This window comes from Enhydra lutris, unplaced genomic scaffold (genome assembly GCF_002288905.1).
Source record: "Enhydra lutris kenyoni isolate GAN:26980312 unplaced genomic scaffold, ASM228890v2 scaffoldscaffold8, whole genome shotgun sequence".
In the NCBI taxonomy this organism is placed as follows: Eukaryota; Metazoa; Chordata; class Mammalia; order Carnivora; family Mustelidae; genus Enhydra; species Enhydra lutris.
The window spans coordinates 20,292,153-20,311,546 of record NW_019154092.1 but is presented as its reverse complement, the minus strand read 5'-3'; the positions used below and the strand labels follow the sequence as shown (position 1 = coordinate 20,311,546).

Sequence of the window (19,394 nt, the reverse complement as noted above, 5' to 3'; positions counted from 1 at the left end):
TCACTCTCTCTGTCAAATGAATAAATAAAAAAAATCTTAAAAAAAAAAAAAGATAAGGTAGCTTTATTTTGCTTTTTTCTAAGACTGTGTAGAGAAAGTAAGCAAGCATCCAGAAAGATGGATAAGCATGATTGTCACAATGAACTCATTTGGACTAAATGAGTAAATGCATTTTCAATTACCCGTTTTGTACCAATAAATGTCTAATCTGTGTGTGCATGCTTGGAGGCACGACGTGGGCTCACCTTTTACTAAATTTGGCCCTCACTGCTTCACCATGTGTCCTGCTAGTCAAATTTTCAAGAATCGAGTGGTTAATATGACTGCAGTCGGGCAGCAGAGGCGACTGTGATAAGCTAAAACCACTCTGTTTACCTCTGAGTCGTTTCTACAACACCCCAGCTCAGTTTTTAAAAATTCTCCATCCATTAATTTCTTGATGTTCCTATCGATGGCTGGTTTTCGCTATTAAAAGATGGAGCACCACCTCCTCGTTCTAGGACTCATTCCCTCCTCCAACAGCCCTGTTGTTAGCGATCTGCCATTACATTATTTTTTTGTCTGGCCGAGAGTTGACGACAGATGGCCATCTCCGAACTGCCATCAGTGCGACTTTATGGAGCATCCAGCGAGGGTGTACTGAAGAGCACTGTGGCCAGTTCCACAGCCCCCTCCCTCCCCACCCCCTGGAAATGTTCATCACCTCTGCCACATTCTGCCTTGGCTGCGCTCTAGCTGGCCCCACCACCTTCTATGTCGCCAAGACAGCCTGCTGCCACAGCGCCAGAAGATCTGTTTCCTTTAGGGAATGAGAAACTGTGGGCCTGATTGTCCTGAAAAGACAGAGCTCTGTCTCCCCACGTTTGTACCCAGATCCTTTAGAGAGGTCTGGAAATCCCGATTTTCTAGAACATTCTGCAGTCCAGAGAGGCACGTTCAGTTCCCACATATGTTCCTATTTTAGACGTTTGCTCCACACATGGATCTGCTTCCTCACATTACCAGAGACAAAATGCCAAGAATAGACCCTCAGTGTTTACCAACTTTTACCAGACTATTGGAAAACACCACCTTCATATCCAACTGTTGTGACAGTTAGAGAAAGAGAGATGGTAATCATGGACTTCAACTATAAATCCCCCGAAATGAGCAAAGAATTCGTTCCAGCGCCTTCTGATCCACCAAGGTGGCAATCCGTCGGACCGCCGCGTGCAATGAGCTGTTGCTGTGAATTTGGAGAAAGATTGATAGGCTGCTCTTGATCGAGTTTGCTAAGGCAAGGCAGCTTCCGAGCCACACATGTATTTTAAGAGGAATTCACATTTGTATCCTTTATTGTTATATTTGCAGCGAATCTACAGCTTGGAACAGGCTCTGCCCTGCAGCTATGAAAGAGTGAGTTCCCCTTATTGGAGAGAGAGCCATGTTCTGTAAAAGCCCAAGATGTGGCGGGCGAGATGAATAGTGCTTAAAAGCACTGCTCGCTCGCGGTGCTGTCATTTAGAACAGCAACTCCGAGGCTTTAAGCGGGAGTGAAAGGCAGGGTAAACGAGTCCTTGAAAAGCGGTGAAATTTTAAACTGCCTAAAATAACAGGCCCCCTTCATTGATAACTTCATTGAATGAGCGAGTGGGAGAACGGAACTGACTGGGCAGGAGCTGCCTTCACGTAGGAGGAGGAGAAAAGTGTGCAAAAGGGAGGCTCGTCCCCAGTACCCAGCGTGGCCGGGAGGCGGGCATCTGTCTTCCGCTGCCCCTCCTGCTTTGATTCGATCCCCCAGCTGACCGAAGATCACCTCTCGCTGGAAACCCCAATCACCCGTAAAAAGGTTTCCTTTTTGACATTGCCAAAACTTAATTTTATAATTATCTGACTTCCACCGCTGGGCACATCTGCTAAGTTTGTGTGCCTTCTAGACACATAAAAGACTATGGGGATACCATAAAATATCAGCAGTGTGCTTCGCTGTGCTTTGAGTTTCTAAGGGTGAAAGGTGATTGGGCAGGAAAATAGAACAGTCTGTTTGCTGTGAGCCAGGCCCTAAGACCTCACTCCCATACTCAGTTATAATTCATGACGGGACTGGTGGGCAGCCCTCATCCCTCCATGGAGTTAATGCATCTCCACTGAAGCCTGCTGAGAGCACCCTGCGTCCCCGCCCACCATCTGTGCCTTCGTTTGCGGGCTTTCCCTCTCCCTTTCTCGCTCTTTCCTGAGATCTCTTGGGGATACTACTGCTTCGTAAAGGTGGCTCTCTGAAACGGGACTGTCAGTTAACCAGGAGAAGAGCTGGACGGAACACATTACAGTGTTGCTTAATGTCTCGTTTAGAAAACGTCCATCAGAAAACGGACAGGGAGGCAGAGATTGCCTTAAACCAAAGGCAGGCTCTGCGAGCCGGGGGTGTGCCGCCAATTACCAATTAGGAAGAGGTACCCATGGTCTGAGCGTGGTGGGGGGCCAGGAATGCGAGACAAGGTGGATGTTGCGAATGGAGTTATGCCTGTTCCAAACCTGAGTTCGGAGTCCAGAGTCGAATCCGAGAAGTGTCTGTGCCCTCTGTCCAGTGGCTCTGGCCAGCCGGTGGCGTGAGCACCAAGCCAGTCCCGCACAGTGCCCCATCTGTGACGTGATGCTGCCCACCCTGAGGACCAGAGCTAATTGCTCCAGGGCTCTGCAAGCCCCAGCTCAAAATGATCAAACCTGGGGCTTCATAGAACCCCACCTGCAGTGGCCATGGCGACTTGTGTGGTGCGAGCCACCTTCTGCAGCAGAGTGGGCAGAGACGCCAGACTCCCAAGCCGGCTGCAGCCCAGAGCCCCAGAGCAGGGAGAGAGATTTGTCCCCCTGCCTGTCCCCTCCCCTCTAGGGCCCTTCCCACAGGGAGCCCCAAGGGTGCGGGGACCCGAGGGCGCATATGTTCACACAAACACTGAAACCGCACCTCCCCGTCCACAGCCGACCCAAGATTAATTTGTAATGTTTCACAATCTGTGCTCTTAACACAGTCCGTCGTGAGAACTTCTTTTTAAGAGATAAATCAAATTCAGGCCTGAAATACCAGTGTATGAATTTAACAGATGTGATGCCATAGGGGACCTACTGTGTTATAAACTGCAAAAATGGCCTTTTTATGCTTCAGACTTGGGCTTATTCCAAAGAGGCTTCAGAACCACAGCGGTGGGGTGAGAGGTCACACATCAAAACAGTAGCACCCACACGTCAGGCAGCCTTGTGTGTAACTGGTTTAGAATCTCATCCCGACGTCCGGTGGTATCGCGTCGTCTCGCTCACCCTCCGAAGGGGAAGTGGGGCAAGAACGGCTGTCCTCACTGTCCAGGTTTTCCTGGGTGAAAGATCACTTTGAGATGACACAGCTGAGTAGTCAGCCTGAAATCCTGGTTGGTATTTTATTAATTTTGCACCAAGATAAATCCTGAAATTCTGACAAACTCCATGACAGGTGAAATTCCTTCTTGCAGAATCTGCTCAGCAAGAGGCTGCTCATTTCATTCTGTTCCGAGGCAGGCAACAGGAGGGCAGCTTTATAATCAGCCCTCAAAGGACCCCCAGCCGCCCCAGAGTCTCGGGCTGATTGAATAACTCCTGGGCCTCTTCCCCTAGGCCTCCATCAGCGGGGGTCCTGTGGAAAGCAATCTCCCGCAGACTGGCACTGAAGTGAGCTTTAAACCACCATTTTCTGCTCTCCAGAGGAGCCTGGAGTACTAAAAGATAGATGGGCTGCAGATATTTTATGAGAAACTGTCAGAAGAAGAGCAGAGTAAATGTTTTTTTTTCTTCTTCTTCTTTGAGTCACACACTACATCACTGTTGAATTTCTCCTGGAATCTTTTACATTTAAAGTAAGAAATTAATTGGTTGCTAACCTTTCCTTCCCCCCCCTTCTTCGTTGTCTTCCCCCCCCCCTTTTTTTTTTCTTAAATATTCACACAGAGGCCCTTTGCTTAACCACAGTTGCAGAAAATCAGTACCATTTGCAATGAAATATTTATAATGACAGAATGAAAAATTGGATTCATTTTCTGGACTGTGGCCGAGCAGCTTGCAACTTTGCGTAGCATTGTTTAGCATCTCTGATTCCTTCCTTTCGTTGGAGTCTTTTCCGACAACAGGCCACATGTCCGCTTGCCTGTGCTTTTGGAGGGACGCCTACCAAAGCACAGAACCCACTGCGACTCTTAGAAAAAAAATCAGGGGAAGAAAGAGCGTATGTTTGTGCTGCGGGTGGGGGCCGGGGGGGTTGGCCCGTGGAAAGGTAGTGAGGATGGGGAGCTGGTCAAAAGGAGGAAAAGGGCCAGGCCTGCAGGGAGGAGCGGGGTGAAGTTTCTAAGGAATACGGCAGACAGTCTGGTCCAGCGGAACACAAACAGCAATCAGCGTGCCACTGTATCTGGGGGCAGATTTATAAGGGCAAGTGCGAAGACGGAACTGAGGTGTGTAAATACACACGGAATATGAGAGCTCACCTTCTTTTTTTCCCTTTAGTGTTGGCTGCATAGGCTTTCCGTTCCACGTGACCCTCAGAGCTGCTTGCTTTCTAACCAGGGTTGATTATTGCCTTTTTTTTTTTTTTTAAGAGATAAAAGACCAAAGGATTCTGCTAGAACAGTCCAGCGCCGTGTCTCAGACAAGTTCTGCCTCACAAGTGCAAAGCCACAACAATACATTCGTTCTGAGGACGGGACCAGATTGGATTTGTAGCAAGATGCCTATGAAGTCAATTTCAGTCTCCCAAATAAGTTTGTGGCTTACCGTGCCACAGACAGGCCGGGAGAGACCATCGTGTCTCCTCCCCTCCCTCTGTTGTAGGAGTCTACCGAGGGATGGCTCCCCTGCTGAGGGGGCCTTCTCAGACTGCCATGCCAGCCCTCTGAGGTGACCTTTCATCCGTCCCCTTTTGAAGCCCAGGGTTTAATTAGTTAGCGTTGCTTATTTTGCTGGTTTTCCAAATGTAGAAACAGTCCTAGTAGACGTAAGCATGTATAAAAACAGTCAAACTGGCATCTTCAGGTTTCATTCACTTGAATTTGCATCATGCATTGCCAACTGCACAAGATCAATAATCCATATTTTATTGCACAATAAAGGCTGCCTGTAATTGAATTAGCTCATTCATTCCATCTGATTAGCCCTATTTTATTCACGGAGAAGTAAAATCATAGAAACTTACCTTTACCACTCTCTGGCATTATGTGAAAGTAAAAAAGCCCTCAGCACTATAAAAACATATTTATGAAGATAGAGAGAATTAATTCCAGTATTTGTTTATCCTAGGAATAATACGAATCACATCACACTGCCTTTCTGTTGTTGTTGTTCTGGGTGATAACTTTCACGCTCCCATCTCTCCTGCCCGTCTGTCCTGTCATCAGCCTGGCCTGAGTGTCCTAGAGCAGGTCTCTCCTCTGAGCGGCAGCGGACCCTGCGGCACAGCTCTGCGTTAAGCTGGGCTCAGCGTCTTCTGTTAGACCTTCTGTTGGCTGTAGATTCACCTTAAGCGATTTCACCCTAAGGTCGTTGCCTCTTCTCCAGCCACGGTTGACCGTTTTCAAGAGTTTGGGATGCTTACCCTTACTCCCTCTGAAGCAGAATCTCTGCCCGAATTTGGACGTGGGTATTGAGAAACTCTGAACAGGAAGGGGCTCCTTCATGACTGGGATCTCTCCAGATCGCGGTGCATAGTACAACTCATATGTGACACGCACTTTCTCAGAGGCTTGGGGTTCTTCAGAAGGCTTCCAGATTTGTCTTTGCATTGCATCCCCAAAAAGAGATTTGGAGAAACATTCTGACAGCACGAAATGATGTGTGTTCTGACACAAACTGCATTGTCGCTTGGAAATCTAGCCTGAAGTTATTTTACTGTAGCATTTCTTGGATTCAGGGGAGAAAAAGGATCTTCCTTAACAGTGTGTTTTAGGAAGTGACGCTCACTTTTCTCCAGTGCTGTGCGTGGATCGACCAGATGGTTTCCACTTAGCCCTTACTCTTGCTTTCTTTCTTGAAGACCCAAGTGAAAGGGGGGCAATTTTTTTTTTACACGAGTTTTTCAACATAGAAGAGTCTGAAATCTATACCCCAGTAAATGGAAACTGTCATAGTGTGTATTCAGAGTCAATCTCTCTGCAGACCAGGAAAAGAACACTGAACAGTATTCACTTAGGTACTGCCAGACGTTTTTTTCTGCACGGCACGTGGCTTGCCGGACCCCTCTGAATGATTTTCCAGTGTGATTAAGCAGACTGCTAAGCAGCAACAGGCCTCCCGAGTGAAGTAAAGAGAAGTCCTTGGTGAAGGAAAGTTGCATGTCAGACCGGGTCATCGGGAAGAGAATTGCCCCAATGCAGGCTTCATTTGAATATCCGAGTTAACAACTCTCTGGGAATATTTCTCTTCCTCTTGTCCAGCTCCTTCTGTGTTGTGGCTGGTTTGCATTTGTGTTTGAAGTGCCAGGCGGTTTAATGAAGTTATTCTTTTATAAATTTTGCAACACTGAAGCAAGCATGAGGGCTTTAAATTAGAATAAGTGCCACTTCTGTATGGCAGGTTCCTTTGAGGACTGATTAGAATGAGGCCTCCCGTTGCCAGGCCCTTTCTGCATGGCAGTGTGGCTGTGTGTACTTGTTTATGCCTCACCTTTGAATTTGCATGAGTGTGCACCATGCCTGCTGCCTAGCCCTCTGTTAGCAAGAAGCTGCCTTTCTTCCAGGATCATGTTAAATACTTCACTTTAAAGAGTTATTTTTTTAATTATATTGCTTTATTGTAATGAATTAAAATTAACTTGGAGTAGCAAATTATATAAGGATGTGAGGGTTATAGATTACTCTCACCATAGTTACAGCACATCTTTGTGCGGGGCTGTCTTTCTAGGAGCTCTGTGGACCACAAGAGGTGAGGGAACTGTCCCACAGAGACCTGGAAAGCAGTGTCAGAGAAGGTGCCCGGGAAGTGGGAGGAGAACGGGAGTTTAACGTGGGAGTTTCTGAATGAAAAAGAAGCTCTTCTTGGCTGGGTGGAAAGACAGGGGCAACGCTGCCATTGTGAGATCCTGAGGTAAGAGTGGATGAGGGACAAGAGAAAACACAGATTTACCCCCAAAGACCTGACAAGGTTCAGTGTAGGAGAAGAGGTGCCTGCAGCATTCCTGGTCTCCTCTCTAGGTGCCTCTGTGAACTGGCTAACCACCAGGGGTGATTGTGGGGAGTGGGGGGTGGGGGATGATTAAAGGGAGGGGACTGGATCCTTTCTACAGTACACAAAAACATGCAGGGGAAAAAGGAAAGGAAAAAGCAAGCAAGAAAACAAGCACCCACCTTGAGTATGAAATTACTCCTCCTTTCTCCAAACCAGAATTGTGTATTTTTCTTTTTAAGTGAGAGACACCCGAATAGAGTTGGGTTTGTGAAATATTTGCTCGTTAAAAGGACTTCGTTTAGAACTTAAAACAAGGTCAATTTGGGGCAATGAGGGACCAAAAGATCACAGGCCAACGGCAGGGATTTGACCTGCAGAACGCACACACGTATGTAACTTTACCCCCTCTGCACAGCACAGACTTGTGCCAACGTCCAGCTCGGGCGTGGATGTGCACATGTGCGCGCATGCGCGCACAGACTTGTCCTTACGCAGTTTAATTATGTAAATGATGCCTGTCAATCATCGTCCTTTCACAGTTTCATCCTTTTTATTCATACTTACGGAAGCAAATGCCCTGGTAGACTAACATTTGGTTGCTTATGATGGGGAAAGACTTTTTTCCTGTTAGTTTTAATGATTTATAACATCTTTGACTTACTCTTAATACGAGGTTACCTCCTAGAGAGTGTGGCGATGTTTTTAATAAAGGAAGTGATACACTACAAGGAAGTGGCATCTCTTGTGCTTTTTCTTAGTTCAATAAACTATTTTTCATAATTATTGGAATTTGGTTGAAGGGAATCCTTGTCCATATGGAGTGGGAAAAGCAGAAAGAGTCCTTCCTCCCTCCTTCTCCCTACAAAGGTTACCCTTTGAATATAAATTACAAGCCTTGTGCCTCTCTCATTCTAATCAGATGACCTTTTGAATCTAGTGGACCAGAGTTTAAATCCTAAGCCTGCCAGTCAGTTTTTAAATCAATGCCCCGTTCTAGCAGCTTTCAGGTACATAACTTTAAATTGCGCTGGATTTCAAACACAGAAGTAAAATAAGTAATGCAGGTGGAATATTGCAGCTGACAGCAAAACAGCCCAACTTGACTGCAAGATCGTGGGCCAAGTAATGTCACCATGGGTAATCTCAGTAACTGAGTCCTTTAAAAATAAAACCTTCCGGGATTCAAATTCTAGGAGAAAAGGGAGGAGCGGGAAACTTGTAATGTTGGCAAGAGGACATTTCTGAGCAATTATCAATTTAAGCTCCCATTATTTGCTGCTAATTACTACACGAGGCTGTTAAATATTTAGCAGAAGTTTGTTTAATTGCATTTGACTGCAAAGGGGATGCCTGACTCTGGCTTGAGCGGCAAGAGTCAGTTGTGTGCCTCAAGAGCCAGGCAGAGAGGAAATTTGTATTCGCCCAAGATGAACACATTACAGTGTCAGACAAGCCTTTTTTCTTCCTTCCACAGATTTATTTATCTTTAAGGTATCTAAAATTAGAGCACGAAGAAGGGGCACCGTTCACGGATGTAAAATTGGAAGGAGGTCATTCTTAACCTTGTTTACAGATGTTCTAGTTTAGAAAGCGCCAGTGTGATAAATTAAACATTGCAGGGGGAAAAATTAAAGCTTAGCAACAACTGGCACATGGACACATCTGTCCGTGAAGCACTGACTTAATCCCTGAATATCTTATTAGACTGTATTGCCTATCAAAGCCTTCTGTCCCATAATACGTTGGGATCCTGCACTTCTACAATCTGAACAGCATCTTTTGGCTCCAGTCTCTCATTCACTTTTACTGGCTTTGTATAGTTCAATTTAAATTTTCTTTTGGCTCCTTGCATGTAAGCAAATAGTTCATGGTTTTCTTTTAAAAATAGACCTTAGATTTTTAATATATTTCCCAGTGGCCATTGTGCTATATTTTAGCCTGTACTTCCAATTTGGGACTTTTTTTTTTTTTCTTAACTTAGTAAGTATTGCGTACTATTGTCAGTTCCAAAATGGGAAATGTTTAAGCCTTGCTGGTATACGGAACAGACAAGGGTCAGCTAGCAACTGAAATTTTACTATCATTTTTAAAGCTCTCAAAAAATGGAATTATGACCATGCTAATATTTCCCACATTTGACCCATCAGCAGTAGAGTCCCTTTGAAACTGGTGGACCAGAGTGGCTTGTTTTATTTGTCTTTGATGTTTAATTGTCAAAATTCTAGAAATTGTTCTACATTAGCAATTTGGACGTGGCATTATTTTAAAAATCAGTCTTTGCTTAGGCTTCTGAAGACGTATTAGACCAAGACTAAGTGAATTAGGTGGGTATTCTTGCAACATTGGTAACCACCATAGGCTCTGCCAGCTTGGTTTGCCGTTGTGAGAAAGAATACCCGTAATGAAAATAGTGTCTTCTTCAAGTGGGACCCCACTCCCTGCCTGGCCTGAATGGTCTCCAGCCGCACAGATGACTTCCTGTCCCAGACAGTCTACGCCCGTGGATTCTCAGCCTGATTCATGCTTACTCTCTCTCTGGAGCCCCTCATTCCCTTCTAACCTCCTCCTCCTCACTCTAGTACCAGGCAAGTGTGACTCCTCTCTCATTAGAGGTCCAAGGTGTCCTTTCTTTATGGCCCATAACGCCCTGTCCACCCATGTTGGTGAGTATCCGCCATCTCTGCTGCTGGTCCGACACAGGGATTAGAACACATCAACCACTGTCACTCAGCAATTGCTTCATGCCCAAAGCCAGCGGAGCCACTGGAGGAGATATAAGACCTTGAAAGTTGGCTTACACTCTCTGGGTCTTAATTTCCTCATCTATAAAATGAGATAATGGAACAGATGCTGCTAGGACCCTCCCAGCTCTGAAAACATGTCTTTGGTTCTCTGATGCATTCATTACTTACAGGTATAATCGACTCCTGCTATTAAATCTAAGCCAGCAAATTAAGGATGATGTCTGTGCATTTTGTTCAATGTAGATAGTTCAACTATCCACACCTTAAAAATTAATTTCCAGAGTTCAATATTTATCCCTTGTTAGGTTGCAAATATTCCTAAAGCAGGACATTGATTAATTGCCATGAAAATGTACTGCCTTTATTCACTGATGGTACATGGATGGTCAGTTGTGAAAGAGTAGACGTTTTCTGGAGACATTCAATTGCTCATACATGCAATACCGTTTATTATATATCTAAAAGGACATTATATATCCTTTCCCCGATTTCTCTGCAATCACCCATTCTCATCCATTGACTATATTTTATTTTATTTTATTTTTATTTTTTAAGGACTTTATTTACTTATTTATTTGACACAGAGAGATACAGCGAGAGGGAACACCAGCAGAGGGAGCGGGAGAGGGAGAAGCTGGCTTCCTGCTGAGCAGGGAGCCTGATGCGGGGCTGGATCCCAGGATGCTGGGATCATGACCTGAGCCGAACGTAGATGCTTAACGACTGAGCCACCCAGGTGACCCCCCGCCTTTTTTTTTTTTTTTAAGATTCACCCATTGACTGTATTTTTAGATGCCTTATGATATAGTTCCATGCAGTATATGTGTCCCTTTTGCTATCCATTTTGTTTGCTTGCTGTTTAAATTTGGTGGAGAAGATACCTCTTGGACTAAAGACTAAGCATACACAAGAATGGCACAGCAGGCTTGATGGATTTTCAAAACATTGTAAAGCAGTGGTCCTCCGTTGGGGGAGATTTTTTTTCCCCCACTAGGGAATATGTGGCAATGTCTAGAGACATTAATGGTTGCCACAGCTGGCCCGTTTTTGATAGAGGCCAGAGATGCTGCTGAATACCCAACAGGGCAGGGGATACCTCCACCCCTGGCAAAGAATTGTCCAGCCCAATATGTCAATAGTGTCAGGGTTGGCTATTGAAAGGCAAGTCCCACTGGCCTTCTAGAATCTATTTAATTTGTAGGCTTCTCTTTAGAACGAAGCAACCAGGTGACACAGTGTGTATAATGACTAAGAAATGGCTTACTGGATTGTCTTTTGGGTTACTTTGGATGAGATAGAACTTAATGCTGCAAATATATGTTCAAGACTTCTGAACATAAATCATGAACATGCCAATGTCCATGTGTTTCAAGGTTATCTCAGACCATCCTTTGCTAGGCCTATTTTGCGTGAATGTCCAAAGAACAACAACAATAATAGAAATGTTCCTCCCTGAAGTTTACTGAGATGTGAAATTGTTTCCTATGGAAAATGTGATGGAAATTTCATTGCCAGAACCATTGAAAATTAGCCTAGAGTATAAACTTTATAAAACAACTCTGTTCCAGCAAGGGGACAAATGAAATAACCTAATGGTCCTTTCCTATCATTAGTATCTTGTATTTTTCTGGTCACTTTTGATGATAGTTTCACCTTTTGCTTTAATTCATCTTGGTGTTGTCCTGAAAATGCTTTGAGATGTCAGTCCAAGGCCATGTGAAGTGTTAAATGTCAGAAGAAAATGCATCAGAGTCTCTGTAAGTTCATGGCGATAGTATTACCATACAAAAAAAATAAAAAGGGAAGTTCTGTCAGTGCAAACATGATAAATTCAACATTCATGGCATTAGAGGGAGAGGCAAAAGCATATTATGACAGTTTCTGAAATGCCACTGATTATGTCAAAACAAAAGAGTAGGACCCCATTTTAGTAAATTCTACCAAAGTAAAAATTATGAGACAACTTCTCTGGCTATGAAAATGGCCATGAATATGTTTTTTAGAGTCCCAAAGCACTTTGGGAACTATTACATTTCTGTCTTTTAAAGAATATTCATTAAAATAGGTCTTACAAAAATGCACATACCCACATACGTGTTCCTGCTGGTCACCAGATAAGGTCCACAAAAACACAATTCCCCCGAAGTTCTCCATCCAAGAAGTGTATGGTTATGGACAGGGAAACTTTGGGTGGCAAAATGGTATCTGATTGGTATTTTTGGACGATTTGGGTCTTCGGTGTCATTTTTAGAACATTACTGACGGTGCTTCGAGAGCTATAGCGATTCACGTTTAATTAATTTAAGACTCAGAGTACTTTTGTAGTTGTGGGGACTTTGCAAATGTTCATTTATTACATTCGCATCCCGTTAACCTTATTAAGGGGCTTAAAGGCCGCCCCTCGCCATAGTATTTCTCTAGAGTGTGGGGGAAATAACCCCGTATCCTGTCATCATTAGCTATGTACACTTTTAAAACTGTCTCACTAGCAAAAGAAGTTGGGGGTGAAAAAGAGAGAGGGTGGAAATGTAAAAATCTTGATTAGAAAGTATAATTTAATAGAACATGTATTGAACCAAATGTATTGATTAATGTAGAAGATATAGTACTTGTATTGATTCAAACCAGAGATTTAGTACTAAAAGCTCTGAGCCAAAAAGCTGTTGCAGATTGCTACAAAAGTCAGTTTAATGCTGTCCTTGAGAATGCCTTCACAAAGAAATTCTTCTAATGTTTGAGGACTAGGTGGAATGCGGTATATGTCAGTTTGATCCCGGAGGGTTTTATTTTGTACTCTAATAGCTGTTACGAGCCTACATTATATCCAAGGAGTAATTTTCCTTAGGGGTGCCCGGCTCGCTTTGTGTCAATATTCTAGCATTTTAAGTCACGTACAGTATATGCTTCTGGGAACAGGGAAGGAGCCAGCCAGACTCATAATGGTCTGCATTCATTAATAAAGGCAGAAGCTTCTGTCCCTCCATTGCCCACTACAGGGATGCCTCTTTGGCCTTCAGGGACCTGTACAGACACATTTAAAGAAAGCTTTATTTTGAGGAGGCAGGAGATGAAATGTAGGACTTGGAGGCATTTCCTAAGTCAGCTAGATGCCCGAGCACAGGGGTGACCTTAATGGGTCAAAGAAGAATGCAGGTCAAAAGACTTATTATCCAGCCTGTTGGAAACCAATTGCTTTTGTTTAAAAAAAAATAAATAATAAAAAATAAAGCGGTAAGGGCTTAAAAGGTGGACGGTAATAGCGGGATTCTGCGTGCAGCTTGTAACTGCCCGACTGTGTGTGTACTGGCATATGCCTCTGGAAAAATCCAAGGCTACAGATTATCCATAGTGTTTACAGATAAAGGTCCAACCCTCGTGATAAAAGGAAGGGTAATATAATTAGTTAATCAGTGATGATTGATTACGGATGTTTGCTTTCTTCAACTAAAGAAAAAACAACATGCTACCAGGCGCTGTCACCATCTGTTGAAAGAAACAGCCACATTTAATCTTTATATTTCTTTTATTTCTTCCTGCCTTGCATTGTTACAGAGCCGCAATTGCCCTACTATTTCATCTAGTTGGAAAACATCTCATTTAAATTGAATACAACTGCAGTTTAAATTCGGGATTCTAATGGCGTGGTGAATTAGTGGAAAGCTTGTTATTTTTTTTTTCTTTTCATTCCTTTTTAAAATAGCATGCTGGCTCTTTTTCTCAGTTTTAAAAGCTTGTCAGAATTTGTTCGAGACAAAGGGCTATAAATAGACAAGTCATGGTAAAAATGATTAACATCTTTGAATCAACAGATCGCACAAAACTTCCATTCAAACGCAGTTTTTATTTTTATTACCATTGCTACTTAACATTTTGCCGGTGCCAACAGAGAGTTACAAAGCACAGGCGAGACGTGGTCTCTGCCAAAATATTGGACAAACGAGGGCGATCTGTGGGCACAACTTTTGGAGGCGGGGACTTCATTTTTCCACCCTGGGAAGGTAGATTCCCCCTGGCTTTCCTCCAAAGGTTCACTCCATCATTGTTATTGGTGCAAATATTCCAATTCACATCAAGATCACAGGAAAAATGGGATAACTTGGCCAAGGTGAGCAGTTTCGGGAGATTGCGGGGTTTTATTTTTGTTCAAAAATATTTTGCTTGGATTGCATTTTAAATAGGATTAAACCGCTTGACCAGTAAATGTGGTCAGCTCTCAGAAAGAAGGAGGCTGAATTAATCATTTGTTAGAGTGCCAAGCCCAAAATGAGAATTCCAGTCTTGTAAAATGAAAGGCATGTCATATTTTAAAAGAAATACATAGTGCTAGAAGGGAATTTTGAAAGCCCTTGTCTGTTTTTTAGCTTTCTAAGTTTAATTTCACATTTATAGGGGGGGGAAAAAAAGAACACACTCCTCCCAAATGGAGCCCTTTGCAGTAAGAAGAATGTTGTGGGGTGTTTTTGTTTTGTTTTGTTCTTTCGTTTTTTTGAAACCTGGCTATTAAGGTATCCTACCTAGATGGATCTTCTTTTAAGCTTTAAGGTGTGCTGTGGATTTGGGTTTTTGTGTGTGTGTGTGTTTTTGTGTTTCGTTCTTTTTTCTTTTTTTTTTTCTTTTTTCTTTTTTTTTTTTTTAGCATAGCCCCCCCTCGTGTAAAACAACTGCTTATAACTGGGATTAATGGTTTGCAATTTTCAGTTACTTAGACATGGGGTCTCCAAGAGATGGCTTTTTGCAGAGTAGAATATGGCTCTCTGTGGGATTTCAGAAGTTTTCTTCTCTTCCCACTTCCTTTTCTGTCGTCACCCCCTCACACGCCCCCGTGGACTCGCGCTGATGTTCTCCTCGATTATGTAAAACATTTTCCCTTCCCTGGAACAGATCTTTTTCCTCAGAAGCTGTCACTGCATTCAAGTGCTTTAGGGACTGTGAATCGCCGTGTGAAAGTGGTGAGATGACCCACTGCTTTGTTCTGGTGTCGGGGTTTCCCCTGGACGTGAAGAGCAGGAACGCTCAGGCGGGGAGAAGGCTGCTCGCTGCGGGCCCGGTGGCCTCTTCCCCTCGCCGGGCGTCCACATCTGTCCTGCGGTGACCCGGGACCGGCTCCTGCCAGGGAAAGAGCCCGAACAAGCGGGAACCATGCTCGTGGCCTACCCTCGTTTTGTGCTTAGTGCGTCTCTTCTCTACCCTTCATCTTTCCCACTTGCTCCTTTTTCTCCCTTTCTAAAAAAATCGTGTCTAGGAGTTAAAAAAAAAAAAAAATACACAGAGGGCTCCCTTGACGCCACTTCCGGTTTCTCTTATCAGAGGATCCTCTGTGAAGTCTAGAAACTCTCTCAGTCTGCTCTCTCCAACCCCCGAAAGCCAACCCAACCTGTGCAGTTCAGACACCCATTCCTTCTTCCTTCAGATAATGAAATTGGGTCGTTTCTCTTTTCAGTGACTCATAATAAAACCTAGGGGAGGGGAACAGATATAGCCCAGGGATCCCCAAATGTGGTGAGGAAAGCCTTTGAGGACTGGTTTTCTTTTGTTTTCAAGGCAAATATGACCATTACCTGAGCCCACCTAGCAGGATGCCCTTTTCCCATCTTGACAGTCACTACCAGTGGTGGACACCAAGATGCGCTGGGGTCACCTGGACTTACTCAGCCCTCATTTGAGCTGGAGCAAAAAAAAAAAAAAAAAAAAAAAAAAGTGGGGTGGGTGGAAAAAATGGCAATAATTGATCTCAGTGGTATGGCAGGCATCTCCACACCAAGAGAACTTCCCGCCTTTACCATGTTTCACACCAGATTTCCCATTTAGACCTCATTTATATTGGGCCTCTTTATTTTTGTGTAAGCTTGAATTTCACAAGCCATAATCTTGTCCTTCTCTCGAATGATTTATCTTCTTCTCTCTTAATATGCAAAACATAACTCCTTTATAGTAACAACTTTGGTCCATTGCAATAAGTGACTCATATGTATTCGTTCATTTCCCTGCACCTCTGAAGAGGCTTGTATGGCTCTGGTTTAGGATGAAAATGTCTGAGACACAACTGTTGCCAACTATTACAGACGATTTGTGTTGGGTTCTTGTTTTGCAGTATCTCAGTAGAGACACACACAAAAAAACACTGGAGACACTGCAATATATCTTCCTTTATTAACCTCTAGAATCCTATTGAATGCAGAATGTCTATTGTAAGCACTTACACATTTAAAACTAATGTTATGAAATTGATTTTTTTAACCTTTGATTATGGTTAAAAAAAAAAAAAAGAAAGAAAAGAAAATCTCCCACCACCCATCAGTGTCCTATCATTTAGGCAACTTTTGTCACCAATGAAAAACCTGATCAGACTTGACTCTTGGAGATAACAAAGGGTATAAGAAAGCTTAGATATGATATTTTGAGCAAATGAGATTTGTATTGTTCATAAACTCTCCCATCACCATTGGGTTTATTTTTAAGGAAGTAGTCTCATCAGTATTTTGATTACCCTTTCTTTCTACCTGTTGGTGAAAAATAATTTTCAGAAGTATTTAGAAATCGTTACAAAGAAAAAGGATTGGCATAAAAACTGTTCCATATGCACTGTTAGGCTAGGGCTCCTAAGAAGGAAAAAAGATCGAGCTGAATCACTGAATTAATAAAAATAGGTTTGTTTTCAGTAAGAGAGAGTGACATAATGTTCCTCGTCATTATTTGTCGTCAGGCTTCAAAAATGGGCTAAGTTTGAAATAGAGAATGGAAAGCCTGGGTCCTTGTCACAGATCTCCCATCTCCCTCACTGGCGCTCTCAGCCCTGACTGGGCAGGCATCTGGTTATTCAGCGGGTGTGCACAGATCAGGCAGTTTGCTAGTTGTGGGCGATAAAGAGATAAAGAGATAACATTTTAAGGCTTAAAAACGCTGCTTAAAAAACGTCCATGGCTGCCGTTCAGCTCCATGACAAAGTCTGAACTCCTTAGCAAGGTAAAAAAGGTACAAAAAGTTCTTCATAACCTGACCCTGAACTACGCTCTGTCTTCCTTTCTCATCCGTACTCTTGGTTCAGGACACCCTAGGAGACTCCATCCGACCTAAAGGAGTTGCAGGTCCAAGAACAACCTTGTGTATTCTTGCTTCATTGCCTTTGCTCGTGTGAATGTGTTGGCTTAGAGTGCCCAATATGTTCTCATGTTTCCAGCCTCAACTCAGACGTCATGTATTACCTCCACTGCAACACCTTCTCCAAAGTCTAGGCAGGGTTAGGAGTAGTCATGGCATTTCTACGTTCATTTGAGATCTGATCCTGCCATATTGCCTTGTCATTTTGTGGCCATGTGACTTTCTTCTTCAGACTGTGCACATTTGGGAGGCCCTTCAATAGCCCTTGCCTAGCTAGTCAGTTACTCATTTGGCCGGGTCTCTACGATGAGGGTGTTGCTGAGGGCCATGCCAGGTGGCAATACACGTGTTTAACAGATGTTTGTGAAGCAATGAATAAATGAATGGACACCAGAATTTCTGACATAAGGAAAGAGCCAGGCCTGCAAATAACCAGAAGACCTAAGATGTGTACTCTTAGTATAAATCAGGAGGAAATCAGAGGAGGGAGAACTTGGTTTTCAATGGGATGAACATGGAAGTGGTTGTATTCTGAGCTAAACCTCCAGGTTCTGAGCAGAAAGGATGGGGCAGGGGACGTGTATAGGCTGACAGGTGGGAGATCCTGGCTCAGGGGAAATGTAGAGGAGGGAAGGGGCAAATCAGGCCATCAGCAGAATGCCCTGGGTCTGGGGCCATCCCTCATTGTAGGCTGCAGGTCTGTGTATACAGTTGTCCTCTCACTGTTGAGAAGTGGGGTGTCCACTCAGAGAGGGAACGTGCTATGTGGCTGGAAAGAAGACAACCCAAGTACCACAAAGGTGGCTTCCGCTGGGCTTGGGGGTCTTTGCAGCCACACTGATGTGTTCTTGAGCCTTGGAGTGACAGCCCCAAGCCCACCCCAGAAAAGGAGTGGGAGGAGCATCTTGCCCCCTCTGTGGGTTATTGGCCTGTAAAGGCCACATTCAGCAACAGATAGAGCCTCTGCAGTCAAGATGTTCCCATCTAAGAGTGGTGAGACCAAAAGCTTTTGTAAGGGAAATAACACACAGATAAAACTGTTAAAATCGTGCTACTGTGGTCTTTGAAAAATGGGTCTTACTTTGATAAGAAGAGACAGTGGAAGGTGGGAGGGGTTCAGGGAAGGCTGGCAGAGGCCGAGAAAAAAGGAAAGGTACAGGCCAGTCATCTCACCTCCCATAGGCCCCTGGCCCTACCTCTCCCCCCGGTACTCACTGGGGGTCCCCACGAACACCCCCTTGGGGGTGGGGTGCAGAAACACAGTCACATTTTTATCAGTGAACCAGCATGTATAGATCCTCTGTCTGATGACAATAAGATCACTTAAGTTTTTTTTTCCCCCTCTTTCTTTTTTATTACAGAACCATACGATGACCCAACACAGCAGTTAGTGCAAATACGGTCTCTCAAGGAGAATGACTTTTGTGGCACAAAAAGGGAACATGTTTTACTCTTTGCACGAAACGTTCATTGTTAATGTATAATATTCAGAAACATTGTATTGTACCATAAAACTTGTATTATCAAAACTGTTGGATGTTCATGTGTTTGAACTTTTGAGCACCAGATAGACTCCTTGTATATAAAGTGTTGCACATGTATTATGTCGTCTGATACTAAGATGGTCTTATAAAGACGAGTGGACTTGGGCCCTATTCAGGCAAGCTTAAAAAAAAAAAATGTGAGCAAAATGGCTTAAGAGAAAGTATTTTCGAGGAAGACAGATTAAAACAGCCGTTTCAAATAAGACTCTGTTTGGACTTCCTTTTATTTCCACTTAAGCCTAGAATTTCTCTTTTGGTATATCAACGGTTAAATCCAAGACTATTTTTTATTGCTGAAGATTCTCGCACACCACGAAGAGATGTTGTCGCCGAACAGAACCCCACAGCTGGATAAGGCCCGTATATATATTTGTAAGCCTTGCAATGTGACAGGTAGCATCACTATATATGCAATAGTTGTTATGTAGACTGTCAAAGATTTTTTTTTTTCCTGGATACATTTGAAGCTTTGAGTGTTCAAGGTTTTCCTTAATGATTTCACACAGCCAAATTCTTGAATCAGTTGAACTAACCTGTATGTTACTGTTATTAATGTTTACTCTGCGGTCTGAACCTGGAGATTACTGGAATTGTTTTCCAAGAGGAAATAAATTCAGTTTACCATTAGGTATGAGTGTATTTGTGTGTTTTCTTTTTCTAGTTACTCTACCATTAAAAAAAAAAAAAAAAAACCCTAATCGCCTGCACCCTTGGAAGTGAAATCTGTTCTTGTGCATATCACAGGCATAACCTCAATCATATTTAACCTTTTCACTCCGGGCCAAATGCAGCTGGGAGGATATTCATCATACTGCATAGGGAAAGACTCAGACCCAATATAGTCTCCTCT

At 43.5% G+C, this 19,394-nt stretch overlaps 1 protein-coding gene across 1 annotated transcript in view; it reads left to right on the top strand.

Moving 5' to 3' along the window:
• LOC111142571 (zinc finger protein 521) overlaps nt 1–19,148 on the top strand; it is a 291,162-nt gene extending 272,014 nt beyond the window's left edge. Inside the window, exon 7 of the mRNA XM_022495847.1 lies at nt 18,362–19,148. Within this exon, the coding sequence (XP_022351555.1) occupies nt 18,362–18,391 (30 nt within the window). The 3' untranslated portion in view covers nt 18,392–19,148. The remainder of the gene's footprint in view (nt 1–18,361) is intronic.
• The last annotated feature ends 246 nt before the right edge of the window (nt 19,149–19,394 follow it).